The sequence below is a fragment of the Mauremys reevesii genome, linkage group 5 (genome assembly GCF_016161935.1).
Source record: "Mauremys reevesii isolate NIE-2019 linkage group 5, ASM1616193v1, whole genome shotgun sequence".
Taxonomy (NCBI): Eukaryota; Metazoa; Chordata; order Testudines; family Geoemydidae; genus Mauremys; species Mauremys reevesii.
This window is the reverse complement of record NC_052627.1, coordinates 121,221,394-121,245,766: the sequence shown is the minus strand read 5'-3', so window position 1 is coordinate 121,245,766 and position 24,373 is coordinate 121,221,394. Positions and strand designations below refer to the sequence as shown.

At 42.8% G+C, this 24,373-nt stretch overlaps 1 protein-coding gene across 6 annotated transcripts in view; it reads left to right on the top strand.

The window, feature by feature from the left end:
* The window catches only part of FGFR3 (fibroblast growth factor receptor 3), a 73,346-nt gene extending 53,005 nt beyond the window's left edge, over nucleotides 1-20,341 (top strand). Inside the window, exons 8-18 of one of the 6 annotated variants that reach the window (XM_039540140.1) lie at nucleotides 6,019-6,163; nucleotides 8,813-8,994; nucleotides 9,966-10,111; nucleotides 10,214-10,335; nucleotides 11,815-11,925; nucleotides 12,952-13,142; nucleotides 14,443-14,565; nucleotides 15,759-15,829; nucleotides 17,304-17,441; nucleotides 19,481-19,586; nucleotides 19,894-20,341. In XM_039540140.1, the coding sequence (XP_039396074.1) occupies nucleotides 6,019-6,163; nucleotides 8,813-8,994; nucleotides 9,966-10,111; nucleotides 10,214-10,335; nucleotides 11,815-11,925; nucleotides 12,952-13,142; nucleotides 14,443-14,565; nucleotides 15,759-15,829; nucleotides 17,304-17,441; nucleotides 19,481-19,586; nucleotides 19,894-20,058 (1,500 nt within the window). In that variant the 3' untranslated portion in view covers nucleotides 20,059-20,341. Of the gene's footprint in view, nucleotides 1-4,746; nucleotides 4,898-6,018; nucleotides 6,164-8,812; nucleotides 9,001-9,962; nucleotides 10,112-10,213; nucleotides 10,336-11,814; nucleotides 11,926-12,951; nucleotides 13,143-14,442; nucleotides 14,566-15,758; nucleotides 15,830-17,303; nucleotides 17,442-19,480; nucleotides 19,587-19,893 lie in introns of all 6 variants that reach the window. The other 5 variants (XM_039540141.1, XM_039540138.1, XM_039540139.1 and 2 more) reach the window with 5 other exon arrangements.
* The last annotated feature ends 4,032 nt before the right edge of the window (nucleotides 20,342-24,373 follow it).

The window sequence follows — 24,373 nt, the reverse complement described above, 5'->3', positions numbered from 1 at the left end:
ACCCAGAGGGGTGTGCTCTGTACTTCCATGGCAGTGAATGTGCAGACTCCTCTGTTAGCCAAGGGATAGAGGTGCCTGTTCAAAACAACCACTCTCAAAGTTTGAAGGCATAAAATGAACGAGGCCGTCTGAAAATGTACATCCATAGAGTAAGATCCTGACTCCATTGAAGTCAGTGGGGATTTTGCCATTGACTTCAGTGGGGACAAGATTTCACCCATAATGGGCGAAGTAGTTGAGATGGTTTTTATGCTCAGCTCTGTTCATTTGCTGTATTACTAATATAGGTAAGGAATCTTTCTTTTGTGTTTAAAAATGTGATGCCAAATCCAGTCTTTAGTGACCTCTGTGCAAAAACCAAAGTTTGGCCCGTGATTTATACCTTGACAGTTTCACTTTTAATTAAATCTGTGCATTTCAAAAAAATAAAAAAAAAGAGAGAGAGAGAGAAAAGTAAAAAGCAGTTGTGTTCGAAGCCTTGCTCTGTTAGGAACTCCATTTTCTGCCTTTTTAGGATCATGTCTTTGCAGCTAGATGAGGCTTTGGTACCTAATTGATGAGAGGCAACAATGATCTCTAGTGTCCTGTTAGATTAATTACAGCTAAGTATTGCCTCAGACTGTCAGGACATCTGCCCTATCACAGTCAGAGTTGCAATGATTACCAACTACTGTGCTAGTGTTTCATTGGTGAAATTTATAGCTGGTGCTGTGGGGAAGAGGAGACATACAGAGAGCTCAGAGCTGTGGACTGGAGTGAATGCAGCACTGTGCAGGTGACATCATTATTTGACAATTTGTTAAACCACCCACAAGTGTGTAGATGAGGGGGCAAATAAATGCCATTAAGGATAGCATTTTCAAAAGTGACTTACAGGCCGAAAGGAACCCAACTTTCAATAAAACTCAATGGGATTTGTGCTCTGAAACTCCTTTGTCACTTGTGAACATGATCTTAGGCTGCTTAGTTTCTTGAGTGCATCTGAAAATTTTTCCCTTATTGCTTAGAACTGGGAAAGTTACAAATTAGAGGGAATGATTTTCCTTCCCCTTGTTCCTCTCAAAAAATAAGTCTCTGCCTGTAGCTATACAGCACTCACGCTGAGAGTTCAGTCCAAAGATTAGGTGTTCTCATTCGTGGTGAGAAGTAAACTTTATTTAAATATTCATAAACAAAGTCGAAAATGGAATTCTAAAACACAACAGAGCCCCCCCACCAGCAGCATCAGCAGTTCAACACCACAGGTCCTAGGGAGGAAAGCATTGTTTAAATCACATCATCTATGCGTTCCAAGTTTCCCTTATATAATTGTTCCAGTGTTTATAGGGGAAGGATAATGAGAGTATTCTGGGCAGATGGGATATCTTTTTTTAGATAACTTTAAGTGGCACACAAAGCCAGAACATTTAGCTGTAAAAGTCCCTTTTGACAGTAAAATATCACAAGTGTGTCATTTAAAGGAACGTCCCCCCATTTTTTTTCTGGAAGCAGGATAGAAAAGTGTCCTGAAACAGCTCTGCTACTGTTTGAGCCCAAACTGAAACTGTCAGAGCGTATCTGATTATGTTCACTAGCCTAGATAAATACCCTGGGCAGGCAAATGGTTGTGAGAGTCATGACACTTGTGGGGACTGTGTCATAATGAATGAGATGTTGTCAGGTGAAATTTGGCCTAAAATGGATGGAAACCCCCCCCATATTTACATAAGTGTGCATGTACACATATACCCCTACTTTTAACAGTGTGTGCACCCTAAATAACACAACATGGTGCTGGTGCCTGAGAACAAGGACGTGACCACGAGCCTGATTCTCTTCTCACTGCTCATACCAAGGACATTAAAGCAGTTACTCCTCATCCAAGCCCAGATTCAGGAAAGCATCCCCTAGTTGGCAAAGCACTGAAGTCCCATTGTAGCCTAAAGCTAAGCATGTGCTAAGTGCTCTGCTGCATAGGCATGAACTTGAGCATGTGCTTAACTGTTCTTGAATGGAGCCTTCCAGTGTTGGGAGAGAATATGGCCCAGCGACGGCAAACAAAACTAAAACTGACTGGTCCATTTTCCTGGGCAAATGCAGAAAGAAAACAGTGTAAACCATGAAAAGTGTTTACTTTTAAAACTCTTTGCACTTTGCTGAGGTGCTTTATGTAAGTCCATTTAAAATTCATAGGGGCAATGGAGTTACTCCAGATTTGCAGTTGTATCTGTGAACATAATTTGGCCTTTGATTGTCAACCCGACGATGTCCCTTTTACATAGTAGATCCAGCATATTGTCAGTGTCAAGGCACACTTTTTTTCTACATGTGAAGTTAAAGAATGGTCAGACTGTATGTACCGTACTATAACTCAGCCAGTTAAATGATAATGGAAGCCAGAGACCCTGGAAATCATTACCCAGATTGAACTAACACACTGGAAGAAATGGTTGGAGACTGTTCTTCATTATTTGGCATCACAAGTTGATAAAACTTTTTGTTTTTCTGGATGTGCATAAAGATTTGCTTAAAATATGCCATTTCACAGCAAAGTACCAAGTGCTGTGTTACTTGCCACTCAGTATAGTCTCATGTGGTCCTTACAGAATAAAGTGCTGCTACCTCTGGAAGTTCACAGAGTTGTGCAAACAGCAGATTGTGTCACAAACCCAGGATCCTACTCTGCTGTGGCAAAGAATTATACATGTAAATAGTGTTTAAACACTGAGGTGCTACGTTATTAGAACTGCCAAATGCCTTCTCCTCTTTGGACAGAGTGAGCTATACCTTGTTAAAGGTGTGAGCATAGGCAGGCATTTGGAAACAGAGGTTTGATTTTATTTTTATTTAATGGAAACAGCACACTTATCCTTGCTACTTCTGATTAATTGTCACTGCATCTGGATATGTTAATACTGGTTTATGGCATCAGGGCTCAGAGCGTTTCCATTTCAGGAGGCGTCCTTGTGCTCAAATACTGGGCCTGGATTTGGTTTTGTCATTCTCACCTTTGTATGGTTTATTATTTTTAAAATGCTAAAGATAAGGTAAAGTCCTAATGTGTTGGAGCTGAATTGCCCCTCCCCTTTGGAGCTTTCCCCACATTATTATAGAGCAGGGTTTGTTCTGCCCCTGGGGGAGGAGATAGTGGCTCCGATCTCAGTCCCTAGCAGTGCAGCTGTGCTGGAGTCATGCTACTAAGATCTCCCATGGCCATGGTTCCCTTAAAATGGATTCCTGGCTATAAGTCCCTCCAGTGCAATCTCCACAGGGTTGGAGGGACGTGATGCACTTCCATGAGGCTGCCCAGTCTCCTGACCCCGGGCAAGTCCCTAGTCCAGCGGAGGGGCTTCTGTGGAGTCCAGAATACGGGTTGGATTGCATGCTGGAAGCAGCTGAGGCCCCTTTCGTGCAGGAGGGAAGGAAGAGCTGCATGTCAAGATTTCCCTCTGCATGTGGATCTGGGGGAGCACAATCTCTCCTGATCATTAAATTTAATGCTACACTTTAATCCGTTCTGAAATTGCTTGACAAAACCAAACTGCCATCTGGATCAGTTACCACAAAGCTGGGCCTAATCTGCGAACAAAAAGAATTCTGTAGAACACAGGAGGAATTAGCAGGATGCACGGAGGAATGTTCTCCATGTGCCAGTCAGGGGGATTGAAAACGCCTCATTCCAGTCTCCAACAAGGGATGATGTTAGCCCAGGATAAACTGTACCCGCTCCATCAATACACAGAGAGTTTAATTATAAATAATGAAGCATCAGCAAGGAAACTTTCTTACTAGTCGATTTAAAGATGGGTTCAAACAAACTTTGCAAAGTGTGAATATCAGCAGTGAGATTGGGCCTGAAACTGTAACGTTCATATCAGAATTTGAACCCCAGGCTCATCTGGGATGAGTTTAAGTTCCTAATTATGGAGCTGATCCTGCAGTCCTTTTCGCAAGTCAGATCTGCAGAATCAGACCCTAACATTGTGGCTGGAGATTGCGCCAGGCAGGGGAATAACAAAGTGCTATCGCTTCGTGTTATCTCCCAGACTTGAAAGGAGTATTTTTCTAGGCTTTCAGGCATGTATTGAGGCCGTCCAACAGGGTTGCACAGTTTCAGACAAAAGAAAAACAACTGTTTAGAAACAAACGTATGTGCCATTGCAGCAGTTTGGAAGACGAGAAATAAAACCCTGTTTAATGGTCTGAAGTTGGACTGATTTATATGCACCACTTTATTTAGTAAAGAAGAGTCTCCTATGTGCAGTGGAAAAAGTTACAGCTAATTTCTGAAAGGCAAAGTCAGCAGTAGGCTTCAGACTGCCACTGCTTATATTTTGTCTCCAAATTCTATTTTGGAATCCTGATAATTGAAACAGTATTTGCTGAGTTCGGTTGCAAACACAAATCTCCATGTAAGCCCTTTTCCTGCTGCTTCTGTCTACAGCGTTATTAAGAAACCATAGAATCTTTGGCTTTCTGGCTGCCGTTAGATACAGAACAGGGTAATTATCTTTTTAAAAGAGAGACTCTGTATGCCTTTTAATTGGAGAAGCACCAGTAAAAGGAGAGGAGTGAACTTGTGCAGAGTTAGTGGGCCAGATCCAGGTCACCTTGCTCACTCAAGTCTTCAGTAGCTCTCCTCGTGTGAGTAAGGTGAGCAGAAATTAAAGTATAAAACGGTCATGCTCAATCAGTCCTAAGCTAACATAGCTTCGTTGGAGGTATTGTTTGGTTTACTGAAGTTCAGGTTTCTGTCTGTTCCTGCAGTCTTGGATCAGTAAAAACGCTGAAGCCGATGCTAACCTAAATCTGTTCAATGTGACAGAACAAGATGAAGGAGAATATCTGTGTAGAGCCAACAATTTCGTAGGCATAGCCGAAAAACCATTTTGGCTCCATATTCGCAAACCAAAACCAGGTAAACTATAGACTCTGTCCCAAGGCCCTAGCAACTGCAAGAATGAGCTTTAACATTTTAAGAAGCTAGTGATTAAAATTACTATTCATTTTGTATTAAACCCTGTCAACTGATGCTGAATGGCTTTACCTTATTTCCTTGCTAATTATTTTGAAAGAATTAAATGCCTATACATCAATTGCAATGGAAAAATTCCCACAATAAAATGACTGTCAAATTTTGCTATCAGCTTTTTCTGCTTGTATTCCTTTCTCTTCCTAACAACTGAGTGCTGATAACAGGATTGCATGCTAATGACCGTTGATGTTCGAAGCTCTAAGAAATCAAATTCACTTGAAGATTTTGCCCATATTAGTATAGTCAGTAAACAGACTTTTTCCTTCCCAATAGTTATTCACAGTTAACATCGGTATTAGATCATGCAGACAAACGCATAAGTAGAGAATAGCCGAGTCCAGTCAGTCCCTGGTTTAACTCTGTTGGTTTACACTCCAGAAGAATTTTGCCTATGTCTTGAAAATTTTCAACTAATTATAAAGTGAGAGGCAAGTCAGCCAGTCTATCTCCCTGATAATGTAGGAATGTTCCCTAAAGAATGCTTTCTAATGATGATCCAGAATTACATTATAGCATCAAGAGCTGTATTATTAATAGATAAGCTTTTGGTGTTGAAATTGATATTAAAAATAATGCCCTCCTGAGTAACATATTTCTGTATTAAGTCACCATTTATCTAGAAAGCACTTTACCCTTTACTCTCTACATCTCTTCTTTCTCTTCTTCTTACAAGCTCTGTTTTTGTTCCCACACTCACCCTGCTAACCAACAGTCAGTCCTATTGTGGGGGCAATTTTTCCTTTTGATGCTTTTGCTTGCATGCTTCATTAGTGGGACAGAGTAAGAGCCTGGTGAAGGGAACCTTTTGCTTTTACTACAGGTTGCAAACGGGAATGAATAAATAAATGTGGAAGACGGGCCACTGAAAACAAACAAACAAAAAAATCTTTATCTGCTTTTGAAATGTGCCTGTAAATCCGTGTGGTGTCCTCAAACTTGCTGGGAATGTGGCTTATCCTCTGTTTTTCCTCTTTCTATCTATGTGTATTTTTTTTCCCCTGTAGACGGCAGGTGTTAACACAACGGATAAGGAGCTAGAAATACTGTACTTGCGAAATGTTACTTTTGAGGATGCAGGGGAATATACTTGTCTCGCTGGGAATTCTATTGGGTTTTCACATCATTCTGCTTGGCTGACGGTTCTACCAGGTATTTCCTTCTGCGCTGTCCCCTTTCTTTCCTCTTGGTGATGCTTCAGTGTTTAATTTAGAAATGCCAAGTTTCCGCAAACTCTACATTACATGGAGCAGCGAGTTTTGATCTTTAGTCGACTTCTCTGCAGAAAGAACTCTCTCCTCTTCAGTTTGCTGTGCAGATCTCTAATGCATACTGCAGTTGCATGGTAAACACTGACGTGCTTCATGTGTCATCTGGGGCTCACAAAGCACTTCAGAGATAATGATCTGAACATCTCAAGATCCCTTTTTATTTAGGCATGTAGTATTATTCCTACCTGCTCATCTATAAATGGAAGGTCACAGCAAGAGTCACTTGCTGTGGTACAGAACCCAGGCACCGCTGGGCTGATTTTCAGAGGTACTAATACTCTGAGCACCAACTGACGGCAATTCAGTGCAGCTGTGTACGCTCTGAAAATGGAGGCTGAGATGACCCCATCTTGTCCTCATTTCTTGTGCAAGAGTTACATTGACATAGGACAAGTTCAGAACATGCAATAGAGAGATCTGCACTTCTGATAAGAGAGAGAGACTGCACTGTCCCACATCCTGAAAGCTGGCCTTGTGTTAAAATGCATGGACTCGTGTGCGGGCTGGACCGCTTGGGGAAGGTGCAGTCCTTACTCAAGCAGCATTCCCCCTGAAGCTGATGGGGGTTCTGTCCCAGAACAATTGCAGAAGCAGACCCAAATTCAGCCTTTTCTTTTTATGTAATATTCATTTTTAATTATCCATTGAATAGGCAAAAAATAAATTATATTCTCTCAAATTCCCTGGTTATAAAACACGTTTTGATCCTCCCTACCACCACCACTGTTGGTAGCCCTTGCAAAGAGACGTGCTCCAGAACATTTTTCTGAACCAGAAACTTTGGCATTTCTAAACCCTGATGTTAACTGAATTGGTGATTTTTTTCATATTAATTGCCTTTGTTAGGGGTCAGAGTGTCTCCTCAAAGACAAGTGGGATCTGCCGGTTCTTCTCTCTAAAATGGCTGGTGTCTGATTCTGTTTCCGCTTCTGCCATCCACTTGATTAAAAAACATTTCTGTTGGTTTAAGTTCGGAGGTTTACATTATTATAAGAATCTGCCTAGATCGTATCATCAAATCGTTGCATTGGGTTTAAAATGTATCAACTCGTAACATATTTTAAAAAAAAAAAAGCCCAGCTAAAGTGGAACTTTATAGTGAACTCAGATGCAAGGAAGCTCCAGGTATAGCAAACTGGAATGGGGGGGTCCAGACTGCACCAACCATTAGGGAGCTGCAGATTGTAGTCCGTCTGCGGTGACCCTTCCACTTTCAGCAGAGGGAGAAAAGGCCCTGATCAGAAACTTTGGAGCTGTGAACCTTGGTGCTGTGATCAAACACAGCAGAAGCAGCCCAACAGTATTTCACGGCATCCATACTCCCAGCCCTGATCCTGCGAGGTCCCTCAACTGCTTCTGACTTCACCGGGGGTTAGCAGAGCTCTGCACAAAGGTTCTCTGCTCATCTGGTAAGCTGGCTCACAGCCATGTAGCTTCCTGCACAGTGTGTACGTGCATGTACAAGCCATGACCTGTTTATGAGAGGAACCCCCATCTTTTGCATTGCTACGTTCCTTCACGGACACAGTCCGAAGTCTAATAAAGTCAGTGGAAAGCCTCACATTGAAATAACTAGGCATTAGGGTGGAGCTTGAGTGGTTCCGCATCCCCTTTGCCCATAAAGGAGTAGAGTTCCCCATGAGTTTTCTTCACTACTGTGCCCATGCCTGCTTTCAAGTCACATGCATCCGACTTGCCCAGCTCCACATTTAGCCCAGAGTGAAGTGACTGTGAAAGGGAACAGAGTGATTTCACTATAAGGAGTTCCACTGCTGATTAAAGAGCCATTGGGCAGCCTCTTCCTGTTAGTATGTTGTTGATTTGCTTTGACCCCTTGTAAATTCAGAAGTGCTGGAGCAGGTGGGGAATCATTCTTGATTTGTGCTTTGCTTGAGTAGGAGTTGCAGGATTGAGCTCTGAGTGCATAATGCTAATTATGTTATAGCCGGGAAGTTCTGACCTCCTGGAATCCTGGGGTGGGGTTTTTGCTAAAATAATTGGAATAATCTGTCCTTCTTTTAGTTGTCCAAACAAAATATTTACATTATGAATTAGAATATATAATTAAGCCAAGTTTCCCATTTATCTTCACCCAAGTATCACGTTTTTAACCTCCCCATACTTTGGAGACAGGCGTGATTCAGGTGGGAAAAATTGAAATCTTAGCTTGAGTTGCCATGTTAATCCCTTGTCTGGGGCACATCTGTTGCCAGCCCTGGGGTCAAAACTGATGAGTGAAATAGAGGAAGGGCCCAATCCTGCATTGTTTGCAAAAGCAAAACACCCAGTGTAGGCATTCAGAGTTCTGGGTTTGGGAGGGCTCCTGGGTCAAGTCCAATGGGTTTACACATATACAAAGATGTGTCCAACCTAGGCCTGATCCAACTCCCACTGAAGTCAATAGGAAGATTCCCATTGGTGACAGTGAGCTTTTGCTCAGGCCCTGTCTGAATTTCTCGCGCTGCATGTGTACATGTTGGCTGCGGTCGCCTGTCCTCGCGCCTCACTTCTGTCTCTTGTTACTCTACAGAGCTAGTGGAGGTGGATGATTCTGGCTCCGTTTATGCTGGCATCCTCAGCTATGGGACTGGCTTTGTGCTCTTCATCCTGGTGGTTGTCATCGTGATTATCTGTAGGATGAAAATGCCCAACAAAAAAGCCATGAACACCCCCACTGTGCAGAAAGTCTCCAAATTTCCTCTCAAGAGACAGGTAACAGAAAGTAGATACAAGATTCCTATCCCCGCTATAGCCCCAGCCTACCTTTACATTTCCCTTCTACTTTAGGAACCTGACCCTGTGTTTTTTACTCAGGCAAAAATCCCATTAATGTCAGCGGGGCCTTCGCCTGAATAAAGGTCAGGCCCTGTGTCTCAGTTTGTTTCACTTATTCATTTACTTTATTTTTTTTCAGTGAAAATGTAGTGTGTGGCAGGTAACTCTCTTTTTAGTTTACAATTGTTTGTCAGAGGCCAGCAATTCCACAGAGACCTGTGCTCACCTAGGACTAATAAAACAGACCCTTAAACCAGCCCTGCTGGCCACACGTAACAACACCCCAGGGAAAATGGACCTCCCAGAGACTAGTCTACCGTCCTGCACCCCTAGCCAGCATGAAGAGGAGGAGTGGGAGAAGAAGTGTATTCTTGGACCTGTCCCCACTGAAGTCGCTAGCAAAACTTCCACTGATGTCTGTGGGTCCAGGATTGGGCCTTTCTGCAAGGGACAATGGTGGGACACCGTACAATAAAAATCCCATCCAGTCATGCGTCAGTGACGGGCACTGCAGAGCAGTAAACGTAGGAATTAAAAAGGACTGCAAACCCTGCTCATTCAGCCTCTCTGGCTGTAAACCACCTATTGGCTTTTACAAGACTGACTCTACGGCCAGAACTTTAGCTGGTATAAACTGATGTAGCTGGTGTAAATCAATAGAGTACTGGCTTCAATGAAGCCGCTCTGGTTTACACTGGCTGAGGATCTGGCTCTGCATGCCTAGATAGATACACTCCCGTAATATGAGACTGATCTTTTTAATTTCCAGGTTACAATTTATTGTAAGTCTTCAATAAACAAAGATTAGTTCAAACTGATTTTCTTGGCTGGTTCCTTTTCAAGCACCTCTGCATGTATCTGACACAGAGGCAGTTGGCAATAACATTTTATTTGCTCTATTCAAGCAGGTGTCATTGGAGTCGAACTCTTCCATGAATTCCAATACCCCGCTGGTCAGAATCACCCGCCTCTCATCCAGCGATGGGCCAATGCTGGCGAACGTCTCGGAGCTCGAACTGCCTGCTGATCCCAAGTGGGAATTAACGAGATCTCGGTCAGTCAAACCCACAAGCTAAATATACGTGTCGTTCTTCTGTCTTCATTCCACTTGTCAGCATGGTCACATTAATTCATCTGTTTGTGTCTGTCGCTTCAGCCTGACTCTGGGGAAACCTCTGGGTGAAGGCTGTTTTGGTCAAGTGGTGATGGCAGAAGCGATTGGGATCGATAAGGACAAACCAAACAAGGCCATCACTGTAGCTGTCAAGATGTTAAAAGGTACAGAGAACAGCACCATGAAGGAATGGCAGGAGGTGGAGGTGTTAGGCTCTTGGCATTTATCTTGGTTTGGGGGTTGTTTTTTATTTAAAAAAATACGACTGCATAAGAAGAGCAAACCTAAGGCCAAATTCTCCCTTTGGCTTCCATAGCTGATGCTTGTTTCCACAGATTCCAGTTAGGATAGGGTCACAGGAAGTGGGTGGGTCACAGGAAGTGATGCGTGTTATCTTAAGGATGGCTAAGTGGATACAGCACTGGACTGGGCCACAGGAGACCTGGGTTCAGTTCCTGGTCCAGCCACAAATTTCCTGTATGGCCTTGGACAAGTCACTATCGGAGCACCCTGCCTTTAAAACAGGGATCATGCTTCCCTATCTCACAGGGGTATTGAGTATAAAATCCATTCAGGATTGTAAAGGGCTCATCTACTTGGGTGATGAGGGTCATATAAGCACTTCAGTAGATCTTCATATCAAATTGAACCCTGGCCAAGCTCCCTGAGATCACGTCTCAACAGTTTAAGAAGAGGCAAAACAATGAGGTTGGTTGGGCTCCTCCAGATTCTCCTGTTTTCCCTGCCTAAAGCACAGAATCTGCAGTAACTTGACTAGCTTTCCCTCCCATGCTGTGGAAAACACCTGGAGGCGAATGGCATGGCTAAGCCAAAGCAAGAAGTGCTGAAGTTCTGCACAATATTAATACTAACACCAGCTGAAACTTTTTTTTTTTCAAATGAAAAATTTTTCCATGAGCAAGTGGGGTTTGACAAAACCTCATCAGCCAATTTTGATGAAACTTTTTGATGGGGAAAGTTTCAACATTGCCAAATTGAAACATTTTGATGGTTTGTGTTTTGGGTTAATTTTGAAAACTGAAAAAAAAATTGATTTTCCAATTTATTCTGGAGGCTTTTACCCCCACGTTACCATACTTTGTGACTGTTTTTCTAACTTGAGAACGTTGGAAACAGTAAAAGGTATGAAAATTGTTTTTCACCCATTTTATCACATCTTTTACCTGCCCCTGATTCTTTACTAGTACGAAAAAATGGGGGAAAGTTTGTTTGTACGTACGTAAAAAGGTGGGGTAGAGTGGAGGTGAAGCCCCCAAAATCCTAAATCTGACATTGACAACCCAATTTTTTTTTCCAGTTTCTAAACATCAAAACAAAACACACAATGTTTTATTTCCGTATCAAAATTTTTCAGAAACTTTGTTTGGCAACAAGTTTTGATGTTTCAAGTTTTCACCCCGATTTGGGACAAAAGCAAATATTAACATTTCCCACAGGATGAAAATATCATTTCCTGACCCGCTCTCAGAAATGGTCAGATGGCCAGCCACCATTCACTGAGTGTATAACCTATTGTATAGTAGTAATGCACTCTAGTTATGCTTTTACTTTCTAGACTGCAAGAAATGCCTATTCCCCTCCTAACAGTTTCTTTCTGTTTTCTCCCCCCCCGTCTTCTCCAGATGACGCTACTGACAAGGATCTTTCTGACCTGGTGTCCGAAATGGAAATGATGAAGATGATTGGGAAACACAAAAATATCATTAACCTCCTAGGCGCCTGCACGCAGGATGGTATGTTTCAGAGAGAGCCATATGCTACCATCGTACTTCATGATTTTAGTGGTAAACAGTCCCATCCTGCTCTGTGGTGCATATCGTACTAGCGCAGCCTTATCTACACACAGTTGCTTTTCCGTACCTCTACTGCAGGTTCTTGGCCCAGCAAGCATAGGGATTTTCCCCCTCTAATGTAATATTGTGCTCCTGGAGCCGCTTATTCAGGCTGTGTAGAGGCCAGGAGGATTTTACCCTTTCCTCATGCATCTGAATTGGCCACAAGATTAATTGTGTGCACAGACATAACTAATTGTGCTTTGCTCAGTGAGAAGTTGGGTGGCTTTTAGATACTGGAGCAAATATATGGTGTTAGGAAAGTCTCTACTTGTTACTGATACTGGTTTTTATTTTATTTTTATTTTGTTTCCCTTATTGTCCTTCTCCTTTTGGGGGGAAAAATGGAGCTGGAAGCAGAGAGATGGGTGGATTGACTGTCATTTATTAGTATTTACTCACTGAATGCCCAAAATATGCTGGGCAAGACTCGTGATTAGAGTATTGGCTTTGAGTCCCAACTCTGTGGGTTTAGGCAAGTCACATAATACCCTCTATGTCTAAGCCTTCCCAGCCATCAAACAGAAAGGATAATGCTCACCCACAGGACAGTTAGAGTTAATGTTTGTAAACGGCTCTGAAGAGATGTTTGTCAGAGACCGCTTGGCTAGGGAACCTGACTGCAGTAGCGAAGTTCACTGATGGGGAACTGAGGTACACAGACAACGTGACTTGCCCAGGGTCACACAGGAACTTTGTGGCAGAGCAGGGGCTTGAATTTGAGTATCCTAGACTAGTGTTCTAACCACTGGCCCATCCTTCCTCTTTAATGCCACATTTGCTGCTGACTTGTCATGTGACTTGTGTAACGTCACCTCACCACCTCATTCCCTTTCAGTAAAATGAGGCTAGTGATGCTCACTCTGTTTGCAAGGCGCCTTGTAATTATGATATAACAGCCAGATTGTGACTGTTTTTTGTTGGCAGGCCCACTTTATGTTCTGGTAGAATATGCGTCAAAAGGGAACTTGCGGGAATATCTCAGGGCTCGTCGGCCGCCCGGCATGGACTATTCATTCGATACCTGCAAGCTGCCAGAAGAGCAGTTAACATTTAAAGATTTAGTCTCGTGCGCCTACCAGGTGGCCCGTGGCATGGAATATTTGGCATCTCGGAAAGTGAGTTGAGAGACTTAATTTCTTATTATTTATCACATACATAAACATATGTGTTGTGCCACAGATGTGCAAAGTGCATTGCAGGCAAATAAATGACTGGGTTCTGCCTTTAAGAGCCTATAAGTACAGGAGTTATCTTTTTCAGTAAGAAATGCATTGCTACTTGCAAAGAGAACTAGAAGTCCATTGGTGTATGATCACATCCGTTTATGAGCAACTTAGCTGGGTGCTCCTTTGCTGTAATCAACAATCCACCAGTAAGCGTGTGAACAGTGTGGCAATACATGGACACTGCAGAGCGCGTATGAAAGGCAGAGCTCAGTTGTGTGTTTTCAGTGAGCAAATACAAAGATCACACAACAGAAACATCTAAATGCAGCGGTAATTGACTGAGGATCGGACATCTGAAAGTCAATCTCCGTCACTATACAAGGGCGGCCCCGGTCAGATTTAGAGCTTTGCTGAGCTGCACGCTGAATCTTGGTGGTGTCAGCATGACGGCAGAATTGAAAGTCACTTTGAGAGATAATCTCATCTCAAACAATAGAATCAGGAGCCTCTGTGGCCCCTTTTCAGTAATGCTGAAAGTGCAGAGCATCAAGGCCGAGGCGGAGACCCGGCCTATGACAAACATTCGTTTGTTAGAAGAGCAGTATCTCTGCTTAGTTACCAGGTGAATGTGGATTCCCTTGGAGTTAGCCCATTCATAACAAGACCTGACACTTACATAGAGCTATCCAGGGGCTCCGAAAGCACGTTACAAACGTTGGAGCTGACACTGTTATCACACTTGCTTCACTGGAGTTACTCCGGATTTACACTGATGTAAACAATTAGACAATCAGGCCCATTTTACAGATGGGGAAACTGGGACATTAGATTATACACAGTGAGTCAGTCAGAGAGCAGGGAATCAAATCTTAGTATCTTGATTCCCATTGCCTTACTGTAAGTAAACCATTAGCCCACACTCTCTTCCCTGATGTTGGCAGCTTGGTGTATAGCCCTGGGATCTGGCCGATCTCCCATGGAGGAGAAGGGGCCGGTCGCCAGTCCAAGTGTCCCATCCTGAGAGCAGATGAAGAAGCACTGCTGTCTTGTCACTGGAGGCGAGCGTGTATGGTAGATGTTGCTAAGAAGCAGTTTGTCTGAGTCTGCATGTGGCAGCGATGACCTAAAGGGCGAAGAATTAAATGGTGCAGCTTTATTGGCCTTTGAGTAAATGAAACGGCACTTCATAAACCACGAATCGTAAGCAGCTTAACGAGCCCATATTTATCTCTCTGCTCACCTTTCGCAGTGCATTCATCGAGACTTGGCAGCCAGGAACGTGTTAGTCACTGAAGACAATGTGATGAAAATAGCCGATTTTGGCCTAGCCAGAGATGTTCACAACATCGACTATTACAAGAAAACAACCAATGTGAGTATGGAGCTGCCAAGTGCCTGGGAGGTCCCAGCGGTGGAGGAGTCAGTAGCACATGCCCTTGGTCCACACCTTCTTTTTAAACAAATTGAGAAAAACAGTTTGGCCCTGATCCAGCAGTTGGTAGCAGACAGGCAGGCCCCCGGCACCCACAAGGAGTCCTGTCGAGATCAGCATAGTGCTGCCCAGACACAGCAGTCCATCCGTGCACTGTCAGTTTCAGGATTGGTGCCTTCATGGCATTTTCCTACACAGTTATTTCTAGTAGTGATGGGATCTGTGACATCAAGGTGGCATCTACGCATCGTGAGCTTTGACAAAGTGAAACTCACTTTATACTGAAGAAGAAAAGCCACCTTGGTTGTTCCTATTCACTGCAGATGTGGTTATATTGTCCCTGCACTGCTCATATTCAGAGCTTTCCAGTACCCCTCACTTCAAGGGACATAACTAGTTCTAGTGCTAGAGTTACCTGCATTTTACACACATCCCTCGCTCTTACAGCTGAAAAGTATTTGCATCAAATACAAAGAATCCTAAGGCTGAGGCTCTAGAAGGAGTTATTTACACTACAGGAATGAATCCTGCAGCATTTTAAGTTTCCTTGGGAATCATTTTCATGTGACCTTTGTTTCGGGTCTGTGTCACACGTTGCATTCCCCTGGCAGGGTGAGAGGGACAGTCCTGCTGAAATGACAAAAACACCCCATTTGATTTCAGCGGGATCATAGTGAAGCCATTGGGTGGATTCACTCTGTGCATTTCCCTCTATAGTTCAGCCTAAGCAGCATTTTTGCATTGAGTGAAATAGTCTCGTCAAGCCAGCAAGGCCCGTGTGCGTCAGTCCCCCTCTGTTTTAAAAAGGAACAGCCCCACAGCGGGCTTTGTACACGATGGATGCTGTTTTTCATGCAGAGATTTAGATGCCTCGATATATTAAACCTGCCTTGGCAGTGAAATGCAGCATGCAAGAGGGAGGGTGTTTATAACACAGATAGTCAGTGAAGACCGGGGATCAAATGTTATAATCTGTTTACATGTGGCCGCTACTGCCTGCACAGTGATCAGGGAAGCAGATGTGGTTGCTAATGAAAACGTTTCAAACTGGATTAGAATAGAAGATTCAGATGGTGCCGTTGTGGCTGAGTAAATATGCTGATGGAACATTCCCTTTGTCTTCCTAATTACAGGGTCGGCTGCCTGTGAAATGGATGGCTCCAGAGGCATTGTTTGACCGGGTCTACACTCACCAGAGCGATGTGTAAGCATTACCCACATTTAAAAAAAAATAAAAATAAAAGCAAAACAAAATACCGGAGGATCATAAAGACAAATGCTCTGCTAAGCACAAATGAGACTCTGAACTCTGGGCCCAGTGCTGGTGAAGACTGATCGCAAAAAAACAAAGCTCTCCACTCGACAATAAGCTTTGTAATTGACTCTGAAATACAGTTCTGTACATGCGACATTGCTCTGCCCTCAGATAGCAGATTTCATCCAAAGATCTCCAAGCTCTTGAGCTAAGCCTCCTAGAACCTCTATAAACATAAGCAAGTGTTTCATACTCAGTTTGTAGATGAACAGACTGAATCGCAGAAAGGCTTGATCTTGCAGTCTTTGCTCAAGCAGAATTACCATTGACTTCGATCTGGACCATCACACTTAGCTACAGTAGGAGGTTCAGGCCCTACCTGACTTGTTCAGAGTTACTGGAGCTGGTCAGACAATAATTCATTACGTACATTATCTGATTAATTTTGCTATTTTGGGGTCAACTAATTTATTGTACAAAACCATGTTTACTTTAACCTAGCTAGCTTTAATGGCTGCATGCTGTAAAAAACCGGCATAACTGGAATGCAGAGCAGAACAGGCTGTTAAACTATTGCGGGTCACGGCTGAACTCAGGACTATGCACTTTAATTTATATGAAAGCTGAAATTGCCCAGCTAAGCATGAGCGCTATTTTATTTTTTAATAGTGGGCTCCTTGTGCCAGTTTAGCAGAAAATCTGTGGGACTGCCAAATACAGCTGTTTCTCTGCTGAGCTTCAGACAAATTTGTATTCTCTCTTTCTGTAAATTTCACATGCTGTAGCTTCGGTGATCTGAAATCACAGTTTCAGCACGTAGGTAATGCTGCAATGGACGCATCAGTTTACCTAAATTAGAGAGAGAGAGAGATGGAGAGACAGATAATCTCTGTTTTAAAAAAAGAAAATGAAGGAGGCAAAAGATATTTTGAAAAAAAGGACTTTTAAATGTAGCGCAGCTGCAGTGCTAAGACTTGTAACATTAGACCTCTGCAGATTTTTGTAGGGGGTGTTTCTTCCAGTCCGGCCAGCAAAATAAGGGTTGTAACAAGCAAGTTTTGATATCAGCTTGCACAGTGGCCTGTGGTTTCTAGCCTGCGATTCAGTGAAGCTGTGCATGAATAATTTGATTTGTTCCATTCAGTGGAGCTGGTGGAAGACCTAACAAAGAGCCAGGGGTAATAAATGGCCTGTCACCTATCTGATTAAATGCTCATTTCAGTTTCAGACATGGTGCCTGGGATTTCTTTGCTATTGAGTTGGATCAGCAGAGATCTCCAAGTAACTAGTAAAAATGGCCTAGGCAATTAGTCATGCTATTGATGGCTGCGTTAGCTATGCATGGCTGCACCGAAATAAAGCAAAAAAACAAACAAACTAAAAAAACCTCATTGAATTTTAAACATCTTTCTTTGGTTCCCAGCTGGTCTTTTGGAGTGCTGCTATGGGAGATCTTTACGTTGGGTGGGTCTCCATATCCGGGAATTCCAGTTGAGGAACTCTTCAAACTCTTAAAAGAAGGCCATCGGATGGACAAGCCAGCAAACTGCACTCATGACCTGTAAGTGAGCGCATGGGAGGGAGTATCCTTACGGCTTCATTTCTAGAAACCTTGACTGACGCATGAGTTTATTTTCCTTCTTAATTCAGTTTCTCCAGTCCCCTTTCCAGTGTGTGTGTGTATAAATATCACTGCCCGTTCCTTTGTTTGACCCCCACTTGCTACTATTTAGCTGGTCCTGCTGTGCAATTGTCCGGCTGGCTCCAGATAGACTTACCAAGCCTGGTGCATTTAGACTCATTATGTCACTGACAGACAAAATATGCAGCTACGCTTGCTATGCTTGGTTGATTCATGTCAACCCTGTGCCCAGCTCCGGTCTATGGATTTGCCTAGTGAGGTTCAGGCATAAGCAGACTAAGCAATTGCTTAGGGCCCTGAGCAGTATGTGTTGTGGGTGGGTGGGGAGGGAGGATAGTCCTACGTAGAGCCCGCAATGGGCTAGCACCGCCTGTGGTGACGTACCCTTTGAATACAGCTTTTCCTGCCTGATGTATTTGTCTGATTGCGGCACTATACCAGAAACAAGGGTTTCTGTGTCATGGGACCCCTGTAATAAGAAACGTAGAGAGATGACTCTTCAGAGCCTCTTTCTGTTCAACACACAAAGGGGGCCAAATTCTGTCTTTTGGTAGAGTTAAGTGAGGTGTAAATCAGGAGAGGGCTTGGCCCACCCAAATGACAGTGACGGGTAGTAATAGGGACATAAGCTCTTCTGCCCAGTCCCGGCACGTTGGTCACTGTGCAGATGAGAAACACGTTCTCTGGCCATGAGACCATTGCTAGGAGGCCGGTTCTGAGCCTCAGAAAATGGCATCGTTACGTTAGTTTCCTTCCTTGTTGTTTCAGCTTCAGTAACGCCCTAAATGAATGTGAATTCAGTAACATTTAATTGCCCGTGTCTAACTCCAGTCCGTACGCTGGGACTGAGGCAGGGCAAATCGCTATTCAGGGAGCGTCGTGCTAGCAATGCTCCATTTTAAGCCTGTTGTCTCGCCATTCCCTGCTGTTGTCTTTTAACTCTTCCCTGGTCCAGTTGACTTTGCCTACTCCACGCTGTGGACAAACCTGCTGTAGGCAAAGCTTTTCCTGCTGTATGTTGGATTGAAAAGCAGCCCAATCTGTATGAAATTGGTATGTGCTCTTGTTTCATACGTGCTGCATCTCTGTGGGCGGATGCCCTCTCCTGTAAACATCGTTGGTTACTGCTCAAGGGAGAGGGCACTCAAGACCAACAGGGCATGATGAGTGTTCTCTTGCTCCCAACAAAGTGACAGGGCAAGAGCCAGGCCTTGCCATTGTTTACCAGGCAAACCAGATTTCCGCCTGGGACATTAGGGTTTTCTGTTTGGATAATCCAATGGCTTCCTCTTTCAATGTGATCATTTATGGCCAGCTTTGTGATTTGCAGGCTGGCCACATTACTGTAAAGGGGTGTGCGGGCATGTCAAAGAAATCGAAGTGTGAATTTCCTCCTCCTCGTTTTCCCTTTGGGGCCTCCGGTCCTGCTGCCAAGACCATGAATGCTGGGGCTACATATTGCTCCATGCCGTTGGCAGCCTTAGGCCGATGCTCCCGATGCCATTGCCAAGGACCGTGTGATAGACAGCTACAGTAATAAAGCTGCTGCCTTTCTCGGTACTCTGTAACCTGGGCTTTCCCTCACTCTCCACACCCAGTTTCCATACCTGTCCCTCTTGGGCTCCAGCACTGCGAGTTCCTAAGGCACCCTGCTAGAGGGGTTTCCCTAGGGGATCCTCCTTTCTTTACTTTACTCCTGCTGCAAGCGTACCAGCTGGGTTGTGTGATGCCCTGCAGCAGTGCACTGACTGGTGGCCATGTCGGGGCTGGGCAGTGGGTTCAGGCACAGAAGGAGCTGCATGTCTCACTTTGCTTAGGGCCATGCAAAGGAGCAGGGGCTGGCTCTGCCTCAATGGTTGCATGGGCCAAAGCCTGGCTGTGCTGGGACATGTATATCTGCACACGTGCTCTTCTCTTCCCCCACTGGGATCACAGGTCTCGCTCTTTGTTCTCCTCAGGTACATGATCATGAGGGAGTGCTGGCATGCAGTCCCATCGCAACGGCCAACCTTTAAGCAGCTAGTGGAAGACCTGGATAGGGTCCTTACTGTAACATCAACTGATGTAAGTGTTTCTCTCTGGCTAAAGATCAGCCCTGAGCAGAGATGGGCCTGAACCAGAACCCTGCAGTTGATCTCTCTTGAGCTTTGGAGGTGGTTTTGAATTTCAGACCTGGCCCCTACCTTTATAACGGGCTAAGCTAAAATCCCAGATCCCAAAACCCTCATGCTTCAGGGGTATTCAAAACCCAGCGCTGGCATTCCCAGATCTAATCCTAATGTTTGTGGTAACTGAACAGCATTGCAGCATCATTAGCTATCTTTTCTCCCCCACCCGTGACCATGTAACTATGTGACTTTTCTCCTTGCAGGAGTATCTTGACCTCTCCGTGCCATTCGAGCAGTATTCCCCTGCCTGCCAGGAGACACAAAGCACCTGCTCTTCGGGAGACGATTCTGTGTTTGCCCACGACCTTCTGCCAGATGAGCCATGTCTTCCCAAACACCAGCAGTGCAATGGTGTCATCAGGACATGATGACTCCAAAAACACAAACGGACCATGGAAAAAAAACTCACGAATGTAGGCTTGGAGGACGCCAAGGACAAACCGTAGTGAAGGATCTTTGAATGAAACTGCTTGGTAATTCAAGAAGTTTTTTTGTTGTTGAGCCGTAGAAGGGTTGTGGGGGTTTGGGGTTATTTTTTTTCCCCCATTTTGCTGTATAAAAAGTCAAAAAGCACTGTTTGGCCTGAAGGACCTAATCTCTTGCCAAGATGATTATTTTATATATATATATATTTTCAAAAAAAAAAAAAAAGGTTAAATCTAGGGGTGCTGACCTCTGGACCTCCGGTAATGTATTACCGAGTGTCAAAGTTGCCATTCTGTGCCTGTAATACAAAGAAGAGGAAAAAAAAAAACTTTCGTTTTCTGGGGAGGAGAAGTGTAAAGAATGTAGAAATTCTTTGCTTATGCAATCTGTACATGAACCTTTTTGTGAAGCTGAAAAGCCCCATTGCCTGCAGGGATTAATATATTTATATAAATAGCTGTATTTTTGTTGGTTGGGTTTTTTTTTATAGTCGCTTGATCATTACCCAGCTACTTAGAATTTTTTTTTCTTCCCCCCCAAAAAAAGAATCCTTTTTTTTTTTTTGACATAGTCAAAATCTCAAAGGAGTTAATGGTTTGGTGACAAACAGCGGTTTGACTGTAATAGATCATAACCCACTCCTGCACTAGCGCTGTGGGTGACTGGTGTATAGAGAAGAGTCCGAACATTCCAAACGGAAGGGCAGATGCATGAAGGTCATTGTAACCTGTTCATAGGGAGGAAAGCGTCGAAGTGGTGGGTATAAAGGTACCACATGCCTCCAGGGAATTGCTAAATAATTAAATCACAAGCAGAATTAGTCTCTGATCTTGCAACTTCTTTCACATGGGTAGACTGTCCATCCAGAGCCCCATTGTCTTCAGGGGAGCTTCATATGAATGCAGTATTTTGCCAGTGTGCTGGATGCTGCAGGATCAGGTTCTAAGAATGTAAAACTTATGCTCTTGAGATGGAGATTTGAGTTTTTGGTTTTTGCCTTTAAAGCCCAAGAGACGCAGCTGTTTCGGTACTTCTCCCCTATAAAGCTAGCGAGTTGTCTCCATCCATATGCAGTGACTTGGAGAGAGAAATTACGGGTACCTGTAGGCAAGAGCCTTTAACTTATATCAAAAAGGTTTATTCCAGATAATTGTGTACATATCTATAAATATATACTGTATATATATATATAAAAGAATGTATAATACTAATGCAACGTAAAGCAGTACTGAGAGGGAAATCTCTCAAAATAAGAGCATTGCAATCTAGGATATACTGATCTGGGCAAAAGATTTTGTTTTTATATCTTCACAGTTTTGTTTTAAAAATTGTATCTTAACATGTATATTTGTAAATTTATTTATAGACATTAACATATCTGTTCATTGGTTGAAATAGCATAGCATTACTGTAAACTTTAAAATTTACTGCGTTTTAAGTTCTTTAACTTATTAAATATGGAGAAAAATATATTAATCAAGTTTTTCTTTTGTGTTTACGGGAAATATTGAGAGAATGTATAGATGTACAGTCCTTTAACAAATTACATTTAATGTTATAAATATATTCATTTTAAAAAAAAATTAGTTTATCCTGGATTGCAGTGAGCAAAGGTAAGTTTATTTTGCAATACATCATCAGTGGTTAAATCCAAACAAATAACAGAGATGATTTTTACATATTTGAAAAACTAAGGCCAAGAATTCTTCCATCAGTTTAACCACTGTGCATTAAGGGGGTGTGGGTGTTTATTTTTCTATTTTTTGAATGAAGGTATTCTTTGTGGATGATCTTAAAAACAAGTATGCAGCAAAGCTAAAAGTTGATTTTGAATGATGCACATTATTTATTTTTTTTTCTCCTTGCCGGTATCATTGCATTTTTGGATTTAAGAAATAACACACTGGCAAAACAGTAAGAGGAGCCGCATTCTTTATAGGGGAAGTACAATGATTGTATATCACTTTTAAGTCTAGCACATGCTAAAAATGCCAATAATGCCTAATTTGCTGGACTTAAATTTGTATGCTGTTTATGTGCCTCTGTGCCAAAGCACACTAAGTAAACAGGGGAACTTTAGTATGGACCGGGAAGGCATGGGGAGGTATTTTTATGAGAAGATTTTAATTCTTTTACTAACACAAAGAGGCAAATATCATCATGACATGGTTGTTTTGATTTATTTTTTTTCCCCTGTGCATACAACACATCAGTGATTCAGAATAACAGGCTGACAGCATCTCACATTAGTATTATTTTTTTAGCAACACAAGGCTCTTCTCATAAAAGTAATAATTTATAGTTTGAGGTTGAGTCAGTGGCAGTTCTTGAGAAAGTAGATTTCTATAGATTTTTTTTTTGTAATTAAAAAGAAATTTTGGTATTTTCTTACAAATGTCTGCTAATTGTACATTCCAAGTACCTAAAGCATTAGGTTTCCCATGAAAATGTACAAATTTGTGCATGATTTCAAATGTTATTAGATATTATAAATATATATATAATTTATTGAGGTTTTTACAAGATGTATCTGTAGACTTGTTGACGTTAACATTTCTTATACAATGCTTATATAGTTTTATAGCCTGGACTGTTTATCTTTTAAAGCTTTTTTTAAAAAAAAATTAAAATTCCGATTTTGTTACATTTTATACTGTTGATGTTACAATCCACAGATTTGCATAGTGTGAAAAAAAATTTTTTTGTTGGTGAGCAACTTTATTCAATTTATTTTAATACTGTATTTCTTTTCCTGACAGCTGCAACTGTCAAAGGTGTGAAATGAACACTAAATAAACCTATTCTGCTTTTGTTAACATGAAAAAAATGTTTTTACCCAAAAATACAAATAAATGAGTTGTTGAATTTGTTTTTCCAGTTTTAATGGGCTTGTTCAACAATAAATCCTCTGTTTTCAAGTGTGTCTTTAGTGATTGTCATGGTAAAGAGATATTGTATGGTGCTGCATTGTGATAATCATTTATAGGCCTAGTCTCCACCCAGATTTTGTGCAGATACAACTATTGTGGTTAGGGGAGCAACTTTTACCAATATCCGTTATTCCACTACAAGCCCTGGTCTACATACAGCTTTAATGGCATACAGGTACCCTATACTACTAAAATGTTTATTCCCCTTCCTGCACTGGTATAAGCACCTTTACAGCAATGTAACTTCATCCACAATGGGGGAGGGCATGTGGGAAGGCAGCTCATCTTTTGGGTGGAGATAAAGCCTTACTCGGTTGCTGAAATCCTAGCTTTACTGAGGTCAACGAGAGTTTTGCCATTAACATCAGTAGGGCCAGGATTTCCCCTAGATGAGTAATATTTACCCCACTGGGTCAGTGAGGCTACAGTGCTGTAAGATACTCTTCACTGTGAGTGAAAATATCAGTCTGGTCAGTGGAGAATATTTGGATTTGTCACTGTTGTCATGGGCCCAACCCTGTTTTCCTTACCCAAGCAAAAATTGCATTGATTATAATGGCAGTTGGCTTTAATGTGGACTGCAGGGTTGGTGTGGTTAGTATTAAGTTTCATGAAAAAACTCAAGTATTCATGCAAGGTCCTGAGTGGCCTCAGCTCCCATTGAGTGAGAGGTGAGGGCAATCAGATCTAGGTCTTCAAAGGTATTCGATGCCTAATTGCCACTGATTTCAGTGGGAGTTAGGGTGCCTTTAAAGATCAAGTCCTCAGTACCTTGCAGGATCAGGCCCTGCTACAGTGAGTCCTGCTGCCTGTGAAGGGCTGGGAGCCAGAGGGGGCCCAGCATTTTGCTTGGTGTTGAGGTGAGAGTTAGGTCTTTGCATTAAGTTGCCTCTGGTGAGATTTAAAGCAGCCCACCTATGTATGAGAAGTGTGGGCTGGACTTTAACTGTAATATCACAGCTCTAGGCCACCTAGGTTTCAGCTGTGCAACTAACCAGACCTACGGCACGCTAGGCCTCCAAAGCCTTGCATCCGTATTTAACTTCATTTACAGGCCTTGTGTATGCTAGGGAGAAGGTGTATTTTTAACATACGTTACATTCCTAGCGTAGACCAGGCAGCTATAATTTTACCGCTTTAGCAGGTCAGTGGAAATGCCGCAGGGAGGGGGGAAGCCCAACCAGTGAACACAAGGCCACACCGTGTCAAGTTCATCCCATCTGTAAGTCTCTGCAGAACTGGTGATGAACATTACAGACCTTAGCTGCAAACACAAGGGGTAAAACGTGATTTCTGGGTTTTTAGCTTTTCCATTGCATTTCCGGGA